Source organism: Harpia harpyja, chromosome 6 (assembly GCF_026419915.1).
Source record: "Harpia harpyja isolate bHarHar1 chromosome 6, bHarHar1 primary haplotype, whole genome shotgun sequence".
Classification (NCBI taxonomy): domain Eukaryota; kingdom Metazoa; phylum Chordata; class Aves; order Accipitriformes; family Accipitridae; genus Harpia; species Harpia harpyja.
The window spans coordinates 45,499,439-45,523,549 of record NC_068945.1 but is presented as its reverse complement, the minus strand read 5'-3'; the positions used below and the strand labels follow the sequence as shown (position 1 = coordinate 45,523,549).

At 36.9% G+C, this 24,111-nt stretch overlaps 2 protein-coding genes across 10 annotated transcripts in view; both read left to right on the top strand.

The window, feature by feature from the left end:
- The window catches only part of AASS (aminoadipate-semialdehyde synthase), a 512,915-nt gene that overhangs the window by 364,361 nt on the left and 124,443 nt on the right, over positions 1-24,111 (top strand). The window lies entirely within an intron of this gene.
- The window catches only part of CADPS2 (calcium dependent secretion activator 2), a 333,579-nt gene that overhangs the window by 260,609 nt on the left and 48,859 nt on the right, over positions 1-24,111 (top strand). For 4 of the 8 annotated variants that reach the window (XM_052790483.1, XM_052790481.1, XM_052790480.1 and 1 more), the window contains 4 exons: positions 5,450-5,553; positions 9,221-9,377; positions 18,224-18,365; positions 18,495-18,614. In XM_052790483.1, the coding sequence (XP_052646443.1) occupies positions 5,450-5,553; positions 9,221-9,377; positions 18,224-18,365; positions 18,495-18,614 (523 nt within the window). The remainder of the gene's footprint in view (positions 1-5,449; positions 5,554-9,220; positions 9,378-18,223; positions 18,366-18,494; positions 18,615-24,111) is intronic. The other 4 variants (XM_052790487.1, XM_052790486.1, XM_052790485.1 and 1 more) reach the window with 1 other exon arrangement.

Here is a 24,111-nt window from a genome sequence, read left to right as displayed (position 1 = left end):
CCAGTTTATTGATGTTTGTACTGCTTTTGATACAAGTCTAGAAGCAATCTTGCTGGTTTCACTTATCAAAAAGTCCGAATTAATGGGCCCTACTGGAGCAGACTTGGCTCCATACAGCTCAAATTATGATGTGTCTGTATTATCAAATTATATTATGGCCTGCTTTACTGCAGGGCTTCCCTGTCGTCCCCTCTGCATCAGTATGAGTTCACTCTCAGGCTCCTATCTGCAGTGAATCAGTCAGATTCCTTGGCAAGAGAGCTGGCATAGAATAAAGGGTAGCTCATCTAGGCTCCATGTACTGCAATTGGATTTGGAAAGAACCACGTAAGATTTAGGTCCCTCTGCACAATATCCAAACAGGTAGTATTCCTTCAGAAACTCCCAAACTTGCTCAGGCTGTGCACTGCTGCGTGTGCAGCGCATCCCAGAAAGAACTTGACCGCCAGCAGTCATCTCATTATCTGCCCTCCTGTGGGTCTAATTCTGGCACGTGCATAGAAACAAATTAGTTGATGATCAGCCACCTCCATCAGTAGACATCTTGCACTTTCTCCCAGCTTTAATGGTGGTAGCATTAATGTTAGGTAGCACAACAACTGCGTGCTGCCAGCAACCAGAGCAACAGTGCCAATGAAAATTAAAACAAACACCAGTTATCTTACATGAAGGGTCACAATGCAAACTGGATGTTCTGTTGCAGTTTGGCATAAAATGAGCTGGACCAAATCCTAAACTGCAACATGACCACAGAAGTCTCCAGCCCCTTCTAGCCGTCTGGGTGTGAAGGTACCTGTAAGCCCACCAGTGCTGTGAACTCGGGGTCTCTCAGCATACTTGCCTTTTTTCCAATGTCCCTGCCACAGGTCTGTGGGAGACCCTCTGGCCTGGAGACAGGTTGGCTTTCCTGAGTGTCTTGGTCTGGATATGCTTGTTTGAAAGAAAAGGAGGAATGATGAAATACTGGACAGGGAAAACCAGTAAGAGATATTTGCTGTGCCACAGCAGAGAGACTGGCAGCCCAGAGATGGGTACCTCCTAGCTGCACTGTACTCCTAGCCGAGGAGGAGAATCGCCTCATTAATCAGCAGGTGCCTCTGCTAAGCAAATGCCAATGAGAAACTAAACACACATGTTTAACAGCTTACGTGCTGGGGAGAAAAAGAAAGAGGTGGATTGTACATTCATCTTGAAGGCTAAACTCCCTTCTGGAAAGCAAGCTTAAGTTAGGTTTTAGGCATACTGTTGTTAGGTCTTAGGCATCCTGATGGGCTCAAGAAAGGAGGAACGGGGAGAAGTTCCCTGACCTGTGTGACATAGGAGGTCAGACTGGATCATCTGACAGTCCCTTGTGGCCCTAGGCTCCATGAAGCAGTCACCTTGTCATTTCAGTAGCGTTTTAATCAGTTAACTTAGCTCATTTAACCATATTTTCTTGGTACGTATGTGACTCACTGATAATGCGTACTTGAGAAAGCATCCGTTGTTTGCAAAGCCTGGCTTGCTTTTTCATTTTGGCAGAATGTGAAGCTGAAAACAGATGATTGATGGCTTTTTCTGTTTATTTCTAAAAGATGTCAAGCAACATATTTACTGACTCGACTCCTGCTGCAACTTGTTAGTTTGAGCAGCGTAAACACATCTTAACAACCTTTAGTAATTGTGGGGAGAAAGACATCATGAATATAATGAAAACTGACAGCACTGATTTCCATTCCTGTAATTTTTTTACGCTTATAAAGACAAGCACAGTATTTTGCTCAGATGTTTTGGAGGTTCTAAAACTTCCAGATAACAGTTTATTGGTACTTACATTTCAAATATATTACTTGTTTGGTAAAAAAAAGTTAATATTTAGTTCTCTTTCTCTCAAATTGCTTTGCGGCCTCTTGTTTATACGCCCATGTAAATGGTGGTTATCCATAACACATACTCACTAGGTTTTGGAAAGTGACAGGTCCGTAGTTACAGAGAAGAAAGACTAGCTCATGTGGTAACTTACAGAGGAAAAAGGAAGCTTTAGATGAAGCTTAAGCAAAATGTAGGGAAGCATATATCATCCAAATGAAATTCCACATATTGATTTATTCTGCGAATAAGTAAACAACAACAAAACTAGAGAGATTTGTCCAAGGATGCAGAGTGAGTGCAATTCTCTGCCACCTTTTCTTATCAATAAATCTTCTAGGAAAATAACAATTTTTAAAATATTGTCAAAAGCTGTATGAAGCATCAAGAGTAATTTGCATGTTTTTAGCAAGTAATAAATAGTTTCAGAGTAAACTTGCATGTTTTTAGCAAGTAATAAATAGTTTCAGAGTAAACTAGAAAATAGTAAATAGCGTGGGGAATTTCATGCAAACTTGAAACTGGAATTCATTGAGCCTAATCTGTCGCACATTTTTAGTCATTCCTGCCATGAAATGTCATTCAGAAACTTGCCATACTCGCCTCAAAAGGAAATTTACAGTTTTCATCCTCTTTTTCCTCCTAAAAACACTAATCCTACTGAAAAAACTATTCCTGAATATTAATCCCATAATGACTGAAATCCTTGCAATTTCTGGCTTCGGTCATTTATCGTGACTGATGTGTTTTTATGCCAGCATCATCCCTGAACATAAGCAGGCCTTCTCCTTCCCAAGTGTTCCCACTGTGGGAACACTGTCTTCCTACATTGCCTGTGTGGGAACACTTCTGATCCCCTCTTTCATCCTTCATTTTATTAGGCTTAGTATGCCTTTCAAACAAACAAACATACAAAAAAACCCCAGAATCTCCATTCAGTACCGTTTCTGATTGAAATTCAGAATTCTTATCCTTTCAATGCCATTTCTGATCAAAATTCATCACTTCAACAGAAATGACCAGGACTGCATTTCCTCACCGCCTTGCTCAACGGAATTAATACTTCCCTGAGACCGTGTTTCTCTTCGTCATGATCTCGTCACAGTGGTAGTTCGGGATAATCTCACAGTTAGTTAGTAGATCTATGCTCTTTCTTCTGCTCTCCCTACTGATAATGTTATCTGTTCAATAGCCACTTTTAGGCTGTCTTGAGCTTATTCCAGGTGGGAATAAGTGAACTTACTCCAATGCAAAAATGCAACATCAGATTCAATATAATTATTAGAATTACTTTCTTACTAATTTAGAGGAGCCCTTCTAGGACATAATTGTTGAATAGTTTACAGCTTGTTTAGTTTTGTTAGGAATTAATGCAACTATGAATGCAATTATTTTGTTTACTTGGTTATTGGTAAGGTCTATGAAGATCAGGCTCAATTTGTAATGAAGAGTTGAGTATGCTGTAATCAGATGTGCCAGTCAAACTCTGTATTAATATCACTGGTTTCTTTCTAAGACTCCTTAACATCAGTGATACTGATAGTGATATATCAGCTGTATGAATAGTATTTGCTGTGTGTTCAGGGAGGGGAGATCCACTAGAGGAAACAGCAGTTTCAGTCCAGGATAAGCATAGAAACCACTGTTGAAGTCTGAATCCAACAGTAGTCTTTATACTGTAACCTAAATAACAGGGGCTGGACCTATCCTTTCTAATCTCACTTGACATGATACATTAATATAGTTGTGGTTATATTCTTATATTTGTTCTGCAGTATCGAATTTGGAAATTCAGTACAGTATTAATAACCGTGATCTTGACACTGTGAATGTAGTTTTGTGTCCTGATGTGTGTTTTGTGCCCTGATGTGTGTTTTGTGCTTGGTCCATGTTCATACAATAACTCTTTCTTGAATTTGATTGTGGTTTTGGAAATCATATTATTTCAACATGTCTGCTTATGTGGTCTGTTTTGATAAGATTTGAAAATTTTTTTTTAGTTGCTTCAGTAAATAATATGCCTGCTTTGTTTTTTGCATGAAAACAACGTGGTTTTGTAGTCATCTTTAAGTAGATGTTTGCTGGAGGCTCTAATCCAATGCTTCTTCAGAAATTGCATTAAAGCTATGTATTTCATCAAGGTACTATGCATCAGTGTGTTAGTGCTGCAGAACTGGACAAGGTCACCTGCCTTTAAGATGTCTGAAAAGTTGTTTTGACTTGCCAGAAATGTTAAGTGTTAAAAATATTTAGTGCATGCAGTTTGATATTCTTACTGACACCAAGGAGATTATGTAAGTTTTTTAATTAATCTGCTAATGTTCTGTGTCATGATGAATGCATAAAGTGGGAAAGAAATGTCAGCAGAATTTCCTGCTTATGAAAATATGCATTCATGTGATTTGCTATTCATGTGATCCATGAACATGCACAGAAAGTGAGAAAATAGGATTCCTGAGACTCTCACTCCCCTTGTGTTATCAGCTTCATAACTCCTCTGCAAACCTGGTTAATGTGACCATACTATATATATGATTATATTGTACAATATCATTTCTATCCCATGGTTTACGCTGAGGGACAAGAGCTTTGCTAAGTAAACAAGCCCAGATAGCTAATACTGAAGTTATTCCTAATGATACAAATTATGTAGTTGGACAAATTACTTTCACTGATTAAACTATGATTGTAAAAAATTTCAATTGGTCTCTTCCCTTATCTCCCATGACTCTTCCTGTGAGCTAGTCCTATGAGGTTTTTTTAATTGAAAACTGAGTTTAATTGCCCTGTAAGAATTTTAGTTACATTTGTTTACCTTTGTTGTTTCCTTTCTTTTTGAAGTCTACTCTGCAAAATGTGATCCTCCTGTCATTTGTAGCTTTTGCATTTGTCCTTGTTTTCTTTTATGTGGAGTTTTTAGTAGGCTTGTGTCAATTCTGTTGGAACATCTCTATTTTATAGTGCTACTTTTCACTAGGGTACTGAAAAGAATGCAGATTCACTTTTATTGCTGAACAGCAGGTAGAAAATCAGTTATTTGAATAATTAGTTATTAGAAATCAGTTATTTGAATAATTATTGTGTTTTGTACTTTTCTTATTTTTAAATATGCCTAAAATGTAGTGTCTTATTTAGATGAAATATTAGGAATTTATGACTGCTGCAAAATGCATGAATCTTGCTGATGACGGCAATGAGTCATCTAGCGAGAATGGCATTGTATGGATGGTACAATAACAAAAAAGGTCTCTGCTGTCTGCTGTCTTTGTATATCTGACCTTGAAGAGAATTAGAACTTGCTTGTTGCAGAAGTTGAGCATCTAATACATTGATGCACCTGTTAGTTCTTGCATATTAAATCAGATAATGTTTATAATGATCAGTGATTCTTTTGTGAATTAAATATTTTCTCTTTCTAGTGATCTGGACATTCAGCTGCATTTACTTGTATTAAAAGATTGTCCTTAACATGTGAAATTGCTTATACTTCAGAAAACTGTAACTTTGCACCATTCCCATTCCTTTCTGACATAATTTTCTCTTACTGTTGAATCTTATTTGCAACTAAAGCAATTTTGGTTTGCATTTTATATTCATATAGAAACCATGAACCAAGCAACACCTGCTAGAAAACTGGAAGAGGTTCTTCACCTTGCAGAACTCTGTATCGAAGTATTGCAGCAAAATGAAGAACATCATTCAGAGGTGAGGTCATAACTGCATTTGCTGTAAAAAATGGTTTGTTCCTAGATTTTTTCTCCCCTGATGCGAAGCAATTCTGTCAAGAAACATTTTAGCTTTACTTTCTGACATATGTTTAAGGCAGTTCACATTTACAGAGGAATAAGAGACTTGAAGCTTATAAAAAGTGAAGTGAAATAAAACTCTACTTCAATTCGCTTGAATGAACTGTAGGTTTAGAAATGAAAATTAAAGAGCATAAAATAGAGAAAGCATCTTTGTGCTGGAGGTGGTGAACGGTATGGAAAACATTCATAGCCTTATACAGTTGTTCCTTCCAACTCTAAATTCACCAACTCTTCACCTCTCATTCAAAATAAAAAGAAAATATAACTGAATGCTAGTTTTCATCATGCTGTATAGATCTTGATTTTAATGTAAAAATAATGATGGGTATAATAATCACATTCACATTGCTCTTCTGTTGATTGGAAAAGTACTGCTTTTAAACTTGCACTTTTTAAAATGGCATTATAAGGTAGAAAAAATAAAATAGAACAATTTCATGTTTCTTACTCTCAAGTCTTTTTCTTCATGATACAGAAACCATAACATTTAGAATATTTAGAATTATAGCACCTTTTATATCAAGGAATTACAAAAATAAGCTTGACCAGGTACACGCAATTGTATATATTATTAACATTTAATTAATAAATACAGTTTTCTAAGGTTCATGAAGTTGTTTTAGAAATGTTCTCAGAAAACTCAATAAATATTTTTGGCGAAAATATGCAAAGGGCTAAACATGATTTAGTATATACAGTTATAAATATGATCATTCAAAACATCTGGTTTTATGTCACACTATGGAATCTAGTTTTTAGCTTACATCTGTCATGTGTGAACTTGTTATAGATGTTTTATCTTATACTGAAGAAACAGCTGTTTCAATGATTTGAAATGAATTCCCTGGAGGTCCTGTTCTACACTATTGTTGCCACTGTGTTACTCCGTAATGATTACTTAATAAAACATACACATTGTTGTCTTCGTCTTTTGAGGACCTGTATTACTGTAAGAATATTAAATTTCTGTGGAAAAGAACACAGAAGAAACAGATCAAATGATACATGTATGATTAAACATCTCTGTTCAAAGATTACTTTTTGTACTACTTACTTGCAGTCAGAGATGTGGTATTTTTCAGAAGGGTAAATATGTTGCATGTGCCTTCAGAAAAATCAATTCAGCAAGTTTGCAATCTAATGTAAGACTGCTTGAAAAGAATAAAGATAATTTTAAGATTATTTTCCCCTTCATTCATGTAATAAATGTTCAATTTTGCTGAAATTTATAGAACATGCAGAATTTTAATATTAAAATATATCTGAGAACAAGATCACAAAATTATACATTCCCTACTCAAAACTGAAGACTAAATATGGTGACTTCACATCATAATGTTAAGTAAATGTTCAGTGTTTGATTGTGCAGTTGACAAAAAGGATCAGTAATCTCTAAAATAGTATATCACATTTTTTAACACTAGATTTTTTTTTTTTTTTAATTCATAACACTTCCAAATTTCTGGGATTCCCAAAGGGAAGAGAGGTATGTGATTCCTGATGAACTAAGCATTATTTTTCACTGTTTATAGCATGGAACTGTGCATTGAATGTGTAACATAAATTGTTCTGATGATTTCTGGTGTTGTATTGTGATATTTGTGTGTCTTTCTAGAGTCTAAGAACTTCAGTCTTCCTTTAATCCGGTCGATGTTTTTGTTCTCTTAGAATGTGTGTCACCAATTGCTAACTGCCTTTAGCCTGTTTTCAAATTATCTATCCATAATGACTGAACAACTATCCTAGCTGTAGTAGATATTTTTCTATTCTTCTTCCTTGCTGCCTAAGCAACGATGGGTAGTTCTTGAGAGGGTCAGAAGAATTTCTGTCTGGGTTCAAAGTTTCATTTGCAAAAGGGAAGAAGATGGAAAGAAAATGTGCTGGTTTTCTTGGTTTGGTTCTGCTTTGTTTTGAGTTTTTGGCAATATTTTCTGAAAAGAGTTTTGCTTGCCTAAAAGGGACACCCACCAATGCCTGCATACATTTCTTTTCATCTTTCTTTATTTCTTTGCATTTAGCTATTTTCTAGGGTAAGGAGTCTGTTCCTTTAATTAGCTCCCATTTAAACAGGATTTACTAATGAGAAATTTCTTCCAGTTTGAGGAACAAGACTCCATTTCAAACTCTTGCCAAAATTTTTGAAACCTCATCTGTACTTTTCACTATGGTGCCAATCAGCATCCTTCAATCCTGACACTGCAACACACAAAATACTTTTCAGTAATAGCAGAGGATGCTCAGCATGTCTTTAAAACCTCTTGCCAATTCATCTTTTCTCTATTTCCCCCATGTCAAAAAGAATTACAGGCAGTCATCAGAAAGTCAGGCTGCAAAAACACATTTGTAGACCACTTTGAAGAAGTCGTCTGTTATTTGATGCCTTTCAGGCCTGAGTGCGTAATTCTGCATTACCTAGGACCTGCGTTTCAGAAATGCAAGTGATGATTTCTATGACTTTATTTGAAGTTCTGGGAACTCAGCACTTGTATAGATCAAGCTACATATGTCCCATGCAGGTAACTCAAAAATATTCGAATAGAGATATTCAAAATGAGGGCCCTAAGTTTGAAAGCAAAGACATTTTCTTACCTAGTATGTGTAGGAGTTTCTCACTGTCGGATATTTTTGTGAACTCTGAGCAAAACACTCTCAGCAGTATGTGATATTCATCCTATTTCATAAGCTTGCTTCACCTTCATGTTTAACTCCAGGATCATACAGCTCCCTCTGATCCAATACTCAGCTTCAATACTGACCTTTCAAAGCCTAGATTTAAGTGACAGTAAGAAGGTACAAGAGTTACATGTGAAGCAGTCTTTAATGTGGAGCTGGCTTTACTTCCTGACACACTATTTTTCACAGATTTCTTCTCTTCTTTTAAGCTAGGATTACCTAAGAATCTACATTTTTACCAAAGAAAACTGTGTATTCCAACATGTTAAGTTACTGAAGATTAATAGAGACATTAGTGAATTTCTAAATATGTATTTATAGCATTTGTGGAAGCAAAACTGGATGCCTTCCTCAGGAGAAGCTGACATCTTTAAGGCAAAAATAGGAATTAAAAAGCTCTCTGTATCTATTAAAAAAATCCTTAGACTTCAAGGAATAAAATTTCGCACTAAAATCATCCCTTCTGATTAACAAATGAGTCCAAAATGTATTCACAAGAATTTATTTGAAAAATTAATTGATCTGATTACTTATAGCCTTAGAATTGAATGAAATCAAAAGAAGCTTATAAAGTAATTTTTCAAGGATGAGGCCTTCCTTCTTTTCTTTTCTCTCTGGCAAAAAGAGTTGTAGGGATTTATACTCCTTTTTTGATTTTTTGTGTTACATTTTTGTTCATATCATCTTTCCCAGCATAATCTATCTGATTTCTTACAGTTTTGATGCAAGGTTTTGTAAAATATTTTCACATTCTTCACTTGGCGTGTTCGTCCTCCCCAGATGAGATAGGACATGAAGTGACATATCCAAATGTATTTTGCCATAGATATAACACATCTCTCTTTGCTTTATGACTCGTGTTTAGTAATTCTATTTTGTCATGTTTGCAGGCGTTCGCTTGGTGGCCAGAATTATTGGCTGAGCATGCAGAGAAGTTTCTGTCTCTGTATTCTGTTGATATGGATTCAGCACTCGAGGCACAGCCGCAGGACTCCTGGGACAGCTTCCCACTTTTCCAGCTGCTGAATAACGCCCTCAGAAATGACAGTAAGATCTTAAGGTTTTTACTTATTGCGTGCATAAGATTTTTCAATGTGCCCACACCTTAGAAATGTGTTTCTAAGTAATATGATTCTCAAAATAAAAGTGACAGTGCCTGTGATTATGATATATATCCTGGTGCTCCATTTCTTGGAAGTTGAGCAGTTTCTCTCTATCCTTGCTCCATTTCAGTCCTTACTCTGGCAATCCCTGAACTATTCAGTATTCACAAATTGCTCAGTTTTAAATCAGTGATGTACAAGCATCATAATATGTATTTGATATTTCATATTTAATCTATACTGTTTAAATAAAATTGTAGTTAATATTTCCTTCTAATCCTTCATGTAAACTACTTTCAGGCTATAAAGGAATTGTAGGCTTAGCATGAATAGAGTAAGATACACACAACAGATCAGAGGTTTATTTTCACTGGGTGTATTGTATCATTATTTGAGTTGGAGACCAAAATTTGAGATAACCGTATGATCTTGCTTTTATTTGTCTTTGAAGAGAGGGGGGTTTTTTTATAGTAGTTAAGTGATGCCCTAGGCAAGTTTTGTATGAAAGTGATTTTAGTAATGGAATTAAGGAAATTAGCAATGAAACCAGAGAAAATGGATTAAGTGTTAATTTAAAAACATTGAATTGCACCTAACATTTTAAGGCATCATAAAGAAAAAATACATATATGTGCCATGTTTTATATGTTTACTCATACTCTATTTTAAAAATATGAGAAAATTACCTACTTTTTTTTAATTATTTTGGAGATCCAAATGCTATTTTTATTGAATTATTCAAGTTATTCCAAAATTTTATTTTTTTATTATAAATACAATAAATAATTTTTAACTCTTCCTGGAAAATTCATTTCATTTCTGTGGAAGTTCAATAGCTTTTAAGAATTTTAGCTCCATGTATGGAAACTGCTTGACGGAAAGAATGGAAAATAGTATTCAAGAGCTTTTCTCCAAGGTTACACATATTGCAACCTGTATTATTTATCATTGTATTCTTGTTAACCTTAGCTGCCAAGTGTTTATTGAAATATATAGGTCATCTCAGTATAGTACCTGTTGGCCACAGCACCATATCATGAAATGGAGCAACTAGCAAATGTACAATTCACTGTAACACAATGGATGACGAACTTCGTGGAGGGAAAAGGGCAAATGGACAGGGCCACTAAACTAACGCTGAATCTTAAACAGCATTGTTGAAAGTCACTGTTATTGCACCACATTGGATGTGGTCTAGGACAGAGCGAAAAAGCATTAACATCCAGTCTTAGAGGTCTCTTTTCACGAATTATTCCATACCCTGACATTTAGCAATACATGAAATGCCATGATTTCTTTTTTTCAAATATTATCCTAGTGAAAGAAAATGTATCTGTTAGTGTTTCCCTTAGTTTGTTTTTAAGATACTCATGAATGTTTCATCTGGATCCTTTGTTGGACATACTGCAACTACAGAAGCATATTAAAATTGCCATACTGGTGGTAATTTAAGCTGAATTTAGAAGGCTGCTCAGAAGGGTGTAGGAATTGTTTGATCTTGGTGCAGATCTCCTAAGAGTTAGACTCCTGCAAGGTGGATTCTGCATTACTTTAAGCAGGTGTCTGATCATCTTAAAAATCTGAAGCCGATATTCAGGTGTCTTTCCTACCATCTTACATTTTCAGTTTAGGAAGCACATCTCTAGTTGTGATGTTATGTGCACTTAAAACAATTATTTGGTCCCTGAAAGCTGTGGAGGTATTTTACAGTAGTCGTACAAGAAGGATTTGTGGCACCAGTTTTAACTACATTGTTGTGTCATTTGTGTTCCTTTATGCTTTGGTTCCAACCTGAGAGAAGTGATAGAAACAAACAAGGGTTGTCCTCACATGCAAAGAGGTTGCTGGTAGGCTACTAATTGTTCTTTCCTTAAAAGATTAAATGGATAATAATGCTAAATGATTAAAACAGCCTTAGGAAAGACATTTTATAAAAACTTTCTTGTCAAAGCAATTACTAGAAAGATTGTAAAACCTTAACTAAAGGATACAAAACGGCTGCTGTATGAAATGTCACACCTGTATACCAATTTCAGTAATTCCCTGATGGTAATAGATATAGTAAATGACAGTTTCTGGCAAGTGAAAGCCATCTGGAAAATTATACACTTTTTTCCCCAGAATTATTGGAAAGCAACCATGGAAATTAGTCACCTTTTAATCAGTGGATATGTTAGCAAGTGGCAAGTGACCATGCTACCAAGAACTGATTCCCAAGTGGAACATACCTCAGTGCTTATTCTTTAATTAACAGCCTTTTCACCTTGCAAGTGCATTAAAGCCATTAGAAAGAGCTCCTCATGCTTATATAATCAATTTTACAGTCTTCCAAAATGAAATAAATAATTCTGGCTTTACCCTAAGTGAAAACCTTTTCCTGAAAACTATCACCTTCATAAAGATAGATTTAGAAAAAAAATCTAAAAAGGGAAAAACTGGAATGTGGTCTCATGAGGATAAAAAGGCTAGTGTTAATAATTAACAAGGAGAGTGAAGTAGAGTAAATTAGCCATAATAGAGCCCACAGTGACTGGCAAAGTCACCTCTCATTATCAAAAAACTCATTAGGAAATGAAGAGGTGGAAATCCCACTGGGTTATTCTCACTCTCTGGCTATATCAGAGATTACTTTTCAGATGTCTTTCAAACGAAGAACTGTTAGGTCACCATATTGCATATTAGGTTAATCTTCAGTGAAATTTGGAGGACTGACACCTGCGTGTTATTCTATCTCAAGAGCTTTAAATGAGCTCTAAATCTTCGATGCAGGAGTCAGTTTTCACATAAACCTGACATGAGCAAACTCCTAACAATAAAGAAACAATCTAACATTTACAGCATTAAAGAAAACTTATATGTAAGACTATTTTATAACTATGTCACTAAAATATAATATTAGAAAGACTGTGAGATAATGAAAATGCATAGTCTTTGCTATTCAAATAATATCAAATGTGTTATTTTACATAGTATACAAAACATTGTGCACGATTCAAGCCAAATACTTCAAAGCCAATATTCATTTAACAATGAGAAAAAAAATGCATTTTCCAATACAGTGTATTAACTTTTCATGAAGTAAAACGGGGGAGGAAGGGGGAGTCCTGACTGAAGCTTCACATTTCTATTATGAAGGACTCCATTTTGAGTCACTTTAAGCTTCTCCATTTTTTTCTGATCTTATTCCACAATTAAGAGTTCATCAGTGATTGCTTTCCCGTTAAGTCTAACTGAAGAACTACTTAAAACAGGGGATGGATGAGTATGATCTTCCTATCCTATAAAATATTTCAGCTTTTCTGACAAGACCTAACAAGTAACAAAAACTGATTTAAAAAATGACATTTACTGTGGAGGTGAGTAATGGATTGTAGATAAATTTGTTGTGATTTTTCAAAATGTAAAGGTTTGAAAAAAATATTTTAGCTGCTTTTACAGTATCCATTTTAATGATCTCCAAAGTTTGTATTGTTCATACACAATTATGCCTGACTCTGTGAAGCTTTGCAGATTTTACAGTGATAACAGTATCCAATGTCTCTCTATGATAGCAATATTATTTTTCCAGAATTGGATATTCGTAGAGGGAAGGAGGACGTGGTTGTCCCAAGATTGTGTCTTATTTTCTGTAATGACTATGTTACTTTTTGTCCATGGAGCCTATAAATTATGTTATGAAGGAGCGTGCTCTGGAGGGCAATTTACTTTCTGTAGTTGTTTAATTATTCAGATTAATCAGGTTTTAGTGCCTCAAGACAGACATGTATTAATTCCTCTTCATTTAAGATGGTGTCAGAGGTATCTTTTAGTGGCATGTGCCTAGTTACATGAAGTGTCTATATATTTGGCTTATTTTAGAGGTTTTTCAATTGTATATTCAATATTCTGCTCCTTTCCTTGCCAAGTTTTCTTTCCAAGTGTCACTTACTGACACTATGTACTGTGCTGTTGTTGCTCAGCATTATTGCATTACTACATTGACATGAATCAGTCAAAACTAGGAGTGTTATAAAGTTAACTCATAATCTTCATTTTCCATCAAGTATTACTCAGTGAAATGTCTGTGTACCTGCTCTAACTCAGCCGTGGTACACCTCTAGACAGTCTGATGAAGCTGATTTAATAAAACCAGCATGTTGAGTGTTAGCCTCTTGAAAGCCATTGCCATTATCATGGCTAGTGATTTCAAACAGGAATTCTCCAATATGTTTTTTCCACTATTGCTGTTACTAGTAGCAGAGTGGCAACCACCACCAAAGACAGCATCACCTTCCTGCTTTGTTACAGCCTGTGTACTGCTTTTGTACTAGAATTCATGTATAACATCATAGCCCCTATCTTAAACTACAGGGTGGAAATAGAAAACAATTTGGATTTAAGGTAATCAGTGCAAACTTTATACCCACACCGATAACCTCTCATCAAACCTTATACTTCTCATTAATTGTAGCGGGAATCTTTTCTTAGCTCAGGGACTTAAAATTTTTGCTCAGTGATATTAGGAGCTGCTTTGAAATCCTAACCTGCTTTCAGGTAAGAGCTATATGTTTTGGTTACTGATGCTGAGAGCTAACTCAAGCTGCATTATTGCTTACCAGAATATCCAATAACCTTTTTGACTGAATGGGAGTTTTAGGCACAAGAAAATTGTGCAATAAGCTGTTCATGTCACTCTGTCCTGTAAAGATGAAATAAATTTTCAGCTTGCTTCCACTTAGTACATCTCTAAAATTCACTTTTAAAGTATGTCTTCTATGTAAAAATACACAACAGTTTGTATATAAGCTGAAACACTTGCAATTTTCACCACAATTTAAGTAACTGATTAATAAATGTTCTGTGGAGGCGGAATGTGATACAAACTGGAAATGAATGGAAATATAAACTTTCTTTTTACAGGTTATTGGGTTATTTTCAACTGCTACGAATAGAATATGGAGCCCCAAGGAAATTTCCTTCTTGAAATTTACTGGGTTTATTTGAATTTAAAAATATGCCAGAAAATCCAAATGTTGCCTTCCCAAGAACCCTATGGAGAGCAGGATAATTATAGATTGTCTGACAGAGTGCTAATTTTGTCAGTGGAAAAGAGACTCGTGTTAACCTGTGTTATTCTTCCTTTCCTTTGATTCTGCAGAAGCTCTTGAGGGCAGCGTAACACACTGACTCCAGCATAACTCCTAAGCTGTGCCTTTATAAGTAAAAACAAAACAAGCCCCACAGCTTCTGTTGTACACAAGCACAGCAGATTCTTTTCCTACTAGTAGAGGAGAAACCTTGTTCCAGTGCTGCATTATTAGACTGTCCTTTTCATCTCTGGTCTTTTCTTGTCATTTTAATATATTTCAGCTACCTAATATGTAAAAATTGAGTAACGTTCATCTTCAACTTGAGTATTTCAAGAATTTTTCATCTGGGGATTTGTTTCTATTCCTGTAATCCGTTTTCCATTAATATTGTCTATGCATTAGCTTGCCCTGGCATAGGCTTTCATTTTGTTGTTGTTTGTGTGAATACGAGGTGGCTCATGATGAAGAGGGTGTGGGGTGTCTATATTGACAAGACAATGGAGAATTAAGCTACATAGCTTTGAAGACAAGTGGTAGTTGAGGGATTTGAAGTGTGGCATTTCCTCAAGGATCTCTTGTTTCCCATCTGCTTTGATGCACAGGTGGTACCTTTTGGCAAGATCAATTCTAATCATAGGGTAGAGTGCCATGAGTCTGCGGATGATACTCAGCTATATCACTTACCCCTGTGCTCTGAGTTCTTTCCCTGCCCTGCAGTAATCCTTGACAGAGATCTCTAGATGGCTAAATCAGAGCTGCCATGTCCTCAGCCCTGGGAAAACAGAATGCTCACTGAGTTGTTGATCCAAGACAGTGCTCTCAGGTGTGTGCCCACGGACAGAGGGATCTCTGTGGAGGTGCAGTCGTATTAAGAGTCTTGGCATCATTTTGGAAAGTTTCACTTCCCTGCAAAGACTGGTGTCAGGATGTTAGGAAAATGATTCAGCTTTTTAAGTTGAACAGCTTTTATTGCCTGTGACTTCTTTAGATTTCATTCTGGCTTTGCAATAACAAGAGTCACCCTCCTGCCCATGAGGCTTTATTACTGTAATTCCCAGAGTAGGGCTTGTAGCAGAGCATTTCTGCAGTGTGCTCAGAAAACAATAAGCTACAAGCTCATCCCTTCAAGTAACTGTGATTGCCTGATTAATGTCAGTCCTGCACTGATTCACTATAAAGCAGCAATATTGACTTAATTGACACAGTTGTATTCTTGTTGTTGTTCTTAAGCTCAAAGTTGCCTTGAAAAATCAGCCTAATATGTATCTTGATACCAGCCACCTTTTGCTTCTCAAAGGTAATGTTCATCAGCTGTTTACTGTGAAACCTTTGTGTTAATATCCAAATCCTTCTCAGTTGCTATTATTGATGGTCACAGATGCTGCAGTTTTAAGATATATAAATATAGAAAAAATAACACTGTTTTGAGTGCCTGATATACAAATAATTATGCCAGAACTAGCTAGTTAACAAGTAGTTCTATGAGCAGTGTAAATAAGGGAGCATGTTTGTAATGGACTCATAGGTGCTCTCAAGGGTGGATTCTCAAGTGTTTAATAAGAGATGAGCCTATGCCGCTGCCTTTTTCTCAGTGGAAACCCTAATAATCTCTGCCTGCTACATAGCTGCCTGTTTCCATGAAACTCCATATATCTGATATCTCCACCCCTGTGTGTAATATGGTTGAAATTAGCTAGGAGTTTCAAAGTTCTTAGTGAAAGGCAGGTGAACAAAACCAGAGAGAGCTGATCGCATTAGTATTGTCTCCTTGGTTAAAAGTGATTGATACATAATTTCCCATTACTCTACAAGGATATTTTCAAGAAAATAGTCCTTGCTTTCAGATCATTGTGTTCAAGAAAAAAAAATATATTAGTGTCCAGACATTCGGCATTAAAGGCATTTCCTTGCAATACGAGTAGCAATAGGGAACTGAAACTTGATGACACATTTTCCCCATAGTCTCCATCTCTCCCAGGTTCGGTTTGTGGTGGACATCAATCAGGAATGGAAGGCAGAGGAGTTTCTGGAAGTTACAGACATTATTTTTATATGTTATATGTGGAGTTGTACCAGTAGTGGAACAAAAGGGACTGTAATTTTATGAGATGGTTTCCAGGGTTTTGAGCCCTATGATCCAGCCTTTTCTTCTTAGGAAGAGGAGGAGATCTCCTCAAAATGTGGTGGTGGTAACCATCCAAATCAAATGAGAAGCCTGGATGCAGGAATAGGTGGGAAGAGAAACCCACAAGAGAATTTAAAACAACAGAATATGGGTGGGAGAAAAGAAGGGCTACCAAAATCATAAAAATTCCTCTCTGTGTCTCAGCTTGCCCGTATGTTTTCCATGTACACATGGGAATATTCTTGTAGGTCCTAATAATAGTGCTGGATTAATTGGTGAACACAGACACATTCAAAACATGAAACTGATATACTCACTTGGTGGGACAGGACATTAGTGTGCTAAGAGTTGGGATTTGCTAAGAGAATGTTTCAAGGAATACAGGGACAGCCAGTGGTGGTGGCAAACTAATTTTCAGGTTTTAAGCATCTTCAGTTTGCATTGTGTATACAGTGTTTCATGCAGTAAATCCCATCTGTGAAGCAGGTAATTTTCTACTGCTTATAGCTACTTTACTTTTCTTGAGTAATATGATTCATGCTTATAATATGCTCACCAGTCAACTCAATTTCTTTTGAAAAGCAAGAGAACACCTCTAGGTGTGTTGTATGTCAGCTTTCCTAAGCGCTTTAGGCAACTAGTTTTCAGGACTTCTTTTAAATAGTTATAAAAATACAATTGCTGTAAAGTTGGATATAATCACACCAGAGAATTAGCAAACTTCCAGAAGGGAAATCTAGAGTTAGCAGCCTTTAAAATTTTGCAAGACAGTTGAGAGGGCAGAGGACAGGCAAACTTGGCTGCTGAGGCTGTTTCACATGAACACAGACTGGCTGGGAGGTTCTTTTCGTGGGGTTCTTGATGAGGCTTGTGCACATGTCAGGATGGGAAAAGCCAGGATTGTGGTGGTGAGCTCTGGCCTTTGAGATTTTTATATGCGGACATGCATAGGTATATCAGGACATGTTTTCTATTCAAGAGCTCATTGAATGTGCTGTGTAGCTATAGGCAGTGATTCAGGACTTTGCCAGCTCCCAAGGACACAGAGCAGATGGGTAAACTGTTCTTATTCCCCCAAACACTCATATGTCACATGTTGCCTTTTTCCATTAAGGAATTTGGAGGAAATGCTGTATATCTCCGTATTTTTGCACATAGCCTAGTGAGGCTGGAATGTTTTACTGTAACCTTTGTTCTTCTTAGTGTAAGGGGAATAAAAATAATTGAATGACATTCAAATACTATTTGTTTGGGTTGTTTTTTGTTCTGTCTTGGTGTCTAAGTATCAAACAGAATTGCTGAGGCTTAGATTCAGCAAAGTATATTACTAATTTTAAGAAGATGCAAAAGTGTTCTTGTTTAACAAAGAATTTCAGTATGTGCCTAGTTTTCGTTACAGTGACAGTTTAAGATGTACTGCAGTGTCCTCATGGAACACTTCATTTATCTTTTATAAACTGTATTTCCTACACAAGCTGGATCTTGTTCTTAAATGCTTTTGGGTACTAAAACATTTTAAGAGATACTTTTTCCTATAGCAAAATAAAGTAGGGAAAGGCCTGACATTTTTTATTTGTGTTTTGTTTGTTTTTAAAGCATTTTTGTGCAATGGAAAGTTTCACAAGCACCTGCAAGAAATTTTTGTTCCCATGGTCATCCGCTACATCGATCTCATGGAATCATCAATTGCCCAGTCCATTCACAGAGGTCTTGAACAAGAGTCATGGCAACCTGTGAAGTAAGTGCTTTCTACAAGATTTGAACAAAGCACCTGCCTATAGCTTTCTGTCTAATCAGGTGTTCTCCCCCATTGTCCTCTAAATATTCTATATTTTATTGTATTCCTACATTGTTTATTTCTTCACAGGAGCATCACCAACAGTCTTCCTAATGTAGCTCTTCCAAAAGTTCCAAGTTTGCCTCTTAATCTTCCACAAATACCTAGCTTTACTACACCAACCTGGATGACTTCTTTGTATGACTCCACGTGTGTATTCTTCAATAACCTTCTGACTGTATGTCAGCTCTGCATGGCCTTGCTAGTGTTCTGTGCAGCTGTATTTGGATTGCATGGTGTTTATGATCCCTTAGTTGGAAATTATTGTTTCTTGAGAGCGAGCCAAGCATGGACTGTTAGTGAGTTGCGCTTTCTAGTGCATTAAAATGTAGCAGTCTTAAACCTGATAACTTAAAAAATCACCTTGGCAAAGGTCTGTCATAATATGAATGGTGTTTAATACCCTAAACAACCTAATGACTCTTCTGAATTAATAAGCAGTCGAGAACCTTTGGGGTAATTGATTTTAGATTGTGGTTTTGTAAAGTGAGGCAGCCCATCATATTTTTGCATGGGTTTGATTAACTCATTGTATATTGGTTCTGAAAATCATTGACTGCAAATATTGTCATTAGATTAAATATCCATGTTACAGGAAAATAGTAAAAGGTTAATAAGTACCCAGAATAGAATTACATCCATTTCTTTGTCTGTTTGAAAAAATATGCATTTCTTCTTGATTTCTCCCCAACACTTTGGTAGTCTTTTCTTAAAATAGTAATAAAAAAATAGAGCAGATGTGCCCTGTTCTGTGGGAATATTACCATAGTTACAGGCCAGATTTCTGTGTGAGGACACATTCATATACATTAGAGAAAGGCTCAAGAAGAACCTTATTTTAGCTAAACTTGTGTTAGGGAAGGATGAATGTGAAAGACTTCAAAAAACACACGTTCAAGATACAAAGCTTGATAATACGATTTCTAGCCAAGTATTGTCTTTTCAAGTTTTATGATGGAGTTAAACACTCCTAACAAGCACTCAGATCCATTACTGCAAAAGTTCATAGAATCATACAATACCGGGTTGGAAGAGACCTCAAGGATCATCTGGTCCAACCTTTCTTGGCAAAAGCATGGTCTGGATGAGATGGCCCAGCACCGTGTCCAGCTGAATCTTAAAAGTGTCCAATGTTGGGGAATCCACCACTTCCCTGAGGAGATCATTCCAATGGCTGATTGTTCTCATTGGGAAAAAATTTTCCTCTTATGTCCAGTCGGAATCTCCCCAGGAGTAACTTGTAGCCATCACCCCTCATCTTTTCCATGTGACTCCTTGTAAAAAGGGAATTGATAGTGTGTGCTCTGCCAGACTTCCGGCACTTCTCTGTTGAATATTATGATTGTTGTGCTGCTGCTAATTCCCCTAAAAGTTGACAAAACTCCTCTTAATCCTTGGCTTTGGTAGCTTTTGTGTTTACTATAATAATGCTGGGTTTCTCCTGATGTGCTTATGCAAGTCATTTCAGCTTTGAATACAAACTAATTGGTCTTCTGCTACTCAAATTCCTTTGTGTTATTCCCATGCTTTTGAGGGTTAGTTTTTTTTAAAAAAATAGCTTTCAGTTAAGAGTTATTATAATCTTAGATGTGGTCTTCTTACAGTCTGTATTCTAGCAACCCCATCCAGTAAAAATCACTTGTACATATTTAAATTCATGTATTTTGAATATTGAATTTATAAGTAATATATAATAAATATGGATTTTGGTTGGAGGATTACAGTGGTAGATCTTTCCTAAATGAAGGTTTTGGAGTAGCAATAAATTCCTAGATTGTATTGTCAAAAAATGTGCAAATATAGTGAAATTCAGACATCGGCTCATCCCCCTTGCACATCTTCTGGTATTAAGGTTCATGGTGTGTGTGGCAAAGTATGCATAACTTCCTAAACTAATCAGTGAGGTTTTCAAAGGATCTGGTGAACACTGAGGTTCCTGTGTGCTGTAAGCAGTTGCCAGCAGTAGCTGTCGCTCTGCTGCTTCTCAGGAGAAGTGGGGGCTAGCGGTGTCATCATTGTAAGGTCCTCATCCCCCTTTCAGCCACCTCACACATTTGAGAAGGGGTCTGCCAAGGTGCTGGTTCCGTTGTAGGCACCTCTTTGTGCTTTTTTTTCCCTAAATGTAGAGCTTTGAAGTTGTGTTTTATAAAATGTGTATAAATTAACATTCAAGATGGCAGGTAGTATTAAGTTACCTTTGTAATACTGTGGAATTCAGGTAGTATTTTAAGAATCAGCCTATCTATGTCTTACTGAAGAGCCAAGTAACTTCTCAGAATGGCCATGTGTTGTATTTGGATCAAAAAAGAAAAATGAAGGCACTGCAAGCCAGTTATTCCTCCTCCCAAGCTAATGAGTTTCCTCTTTCCTGCTGGTTACGGTGTCTCAGCTTCTGTCAGAGGAAATGGTTTACTTTCACTATTACATGAAAGAAAGGAGGAGCGTTTTATTTCCCCCACTTCTCCCATCCTGTCCTTTTCAGGAAGAATAAAACTTCCTCTTTCTAGTTAAATTCTCCAATGGGAGTAACCAAATACCTAGGCTCCAATACCTGTTAAGCAAAACCCAGTGCTACCTGTCAGTTTTCCGTTTTGGTGTGATGAACATCCACCTTAAGTGGACTAGAGTGACATACTGCATTGTACATAGAGTCAGCAGAGGCACCTAAACCAGGAGCCCAGGCCCTGCTTTGTCAGTCATCGTGGGTGGCTCCTTCTCTCCACTGATAAGTCTTTCTCTCCCAGTCCACTGTGCTCCCTCCTCCTGGCCACACAGCTGATGCTTTAGCAAGAAGATGACTACGTATATCACTAAGTTGTGCTGGACTTCTCTTTTTCTCTTTGAAAGTGATGATTTTGGTCAATTAATCATTATCAATTTGAATTACACAATGAAGAATCTACAGGCAAAAAAATCAGAAAAAGCAGTCTGTGAGCCAACTAAGTTATAGTTAAATGTTTACCAAGAATGCCAAGTCCTGTGTCTATTTTGTCTGCAATAGGAAGAGATTTCATATTCTCCAAACTTTACTAATGTTCATGTTCATGCTCTTATGTTCATGTCTAAGTCCATTCATATTCAACAGAGCTGTTATGTGCCTAAGAACTTTTGCTGAAGAGAAAGAAGTGAAAATATATTCACAGTTAGGCATTTCTTTGTGTGCTTTACTGATGAGAACAGATTTTCCCCTCTTTCACTTAAAAGTTGCTGCAATTCTTTTTAACATTACTAGAGAAGATTGTTTATGGTTTTTAATTAACTGATGCTTTTTTTTTCCTTGATCACATGTTTTGGAGCAGTAAATGTATGCTGCTTATAACAACACTTAAGAAGATCATTACCTCATTTTCAGTTGTTTTGGCTTAACCTTTTATTATTGGGCATTGGAAAGGGAGATATGAAAAGGGGAAAGTGTTAGGAGTAGTATGTTTTTCTTGATTGGTCTCAGGAGAGGACAACTCAGAGGACACCTTGGCTAGACATGCAGAGCACTGTGGATTACTGTTCCATTTGGCTGAAGACAACATCCTTAAAGAGCAAAAAAGTTTGAATATTCTGTAAAAGCTTCTAATCAGCCAGAATGAAGGGGGAGGGGGGGCTTACTTATTCCTTAATTCACATGTACTACTTTTAAATTGCATTTTTCTTCCATTTCATATTTTAAATTTAATTTCTCTGCCTCTTCTGCACCTGGCTTTTCAGTTAGATTTGTGGGTGATTTTAATTGTTTATGGTTTAATTTATATATTATTATTTTCAGTGCAGACATGACATAGATTCACTGACCAAAAATATTGTAGAAACAGACCTGAGGTTGTCTGTTGCTATCTGGTGCCGGTCTAGAACATCAGGTTCAGCAAAACTCAAGGCTGGGGAAACATGGAATAAGATACATGCTTGCAGGAGAATAGTCCTGTCTCATCTTCCAACCAGAACAGGCAACATCAAAGGAAATGTGTCAGCTATATTCTTCCTGCTATGGCTCAGCTGTAATGAGTGACGAGAGGGACCGGCTGGAGCAGTCGCAGTGCTCTGGTTGTGATATGAAGGGATCTGATCTGGATGTGTCTGAGCTCTCCTGCTGGACCTCTCTGTGTGTTTGTGCATGCTGAATAAGTCAGGAGGCCGTGTTTCAGCACTGTTTGGGGGAGTTGCATCTGTAGTACCGCATACGTTCCTGTCGTAGTGCTTGCCTCCAGTAAAGTGGTAGGAGGCCATGGTCTGCAGTTTTAAGGATGGGTATTTGAAAGTATAGCCATAGGACTGATGGAATAGTGACATTTAGCTGATCTACTTTCTGTGGAATAAGGAATTCTGAATATAGCTAGTTCCTATTGAGCATTCTGGAAGATGAATGTATATTGTGGGCCAAATTTCTTTTCTTCCAGAAATACTAACACACAGGAAGAAAGAAGGCTCGAGAAGCATGTTTTGGTCGCTTGATCCTCAGGTTGCCTCACTTGTGAACTAAGTAAGAGGAACCATGAGGTAACTCTGTCCCTAATATCTGTGAGGGACCGTACACAAGCTATTACCTGCCAAAGTTCTGCTCCATCCTTCCCACTCATCTGCTGGTGGAAAATACAGAGATGGGGCTAAGTGCCATTCACTCTGTAATTATTGAAAATCCTTTTCTGTTGAAGAAACTCTCAGTTGACTTTCTGTGCCCTGAATATACGTCTTGAGGCAGCATAAAGGAAGTAGAGCTGGAGCTCACAAACTGAGGGCTCACAAAGGACAGAGCTGGTACCCTGTTTTGTAAATAGTCCTAAACACTAATGGGTAGTAACTCAGTAATAACCTTAAAAAAAAAAGTAATTGCAGTAATTTATAAAATCACCATCATTGCCCTTGGTAAATTCTACAAAAATGGAAGCCAGCTGCTTTTGAATCTTGTGGTTGATTGAGCATGTCCTTAGATATTTAATATTTCTCCTTATTTTCATATCCCAAGCTACCCTATGGAGTTTCACATCTAGGCAAGAAATGATATATTCTACATCTACTCTGGAGTCGTGTGTGTGCTGATTTGCAGCCAGTGTGCTTTATTAGTGGACTGTCTGACTAATTGCTACTGCTTAGGTAGCTGGCAAGCCTAGTGGGAAGCTGCCTCTCTCAGCTGTCAGTGGATAAGTGAATTACTTAGGAGGCTGTGTGCAGCTCCCAAGTTTAATATTCTGCAGGGTCGTGGAGAAACATTGTGTCTTGGACCTTTCTTTGCTGTGTTCAGTATGATGCAAGGCATAAAGCCATAAAATAATTCAGGTTAAAATGGCCCTCTGGAGATACCTGGTCCACTCTCCCAGTCAAAGTGTGACCAAATATGAAGTTAAATTGCCATTAAAAAAAAAAAATTAGGATGGGCATAATATTTGCCTCTTTTAATCATTGGAAACCTTCTCTTACTGCTGTGACCTGATTAAAAAGAGCGGACAACTAGATAGTACCTTTTGCACAAAGAACTAGTGCTGAAAGCTGAAGTTTTGACCAGCAAAACAGTGGAGTTTGTGCTTAATTTTAAAAATATAGATAACTGTATTGAATATAGTTTTTAAAGAAACAGTACCAGTTCAGTTTCCTGGTACAGTAATATTATTCCATTAATTAGATTGAAGTAGCTTTACCATAGATGTTCAGATAAAAACTT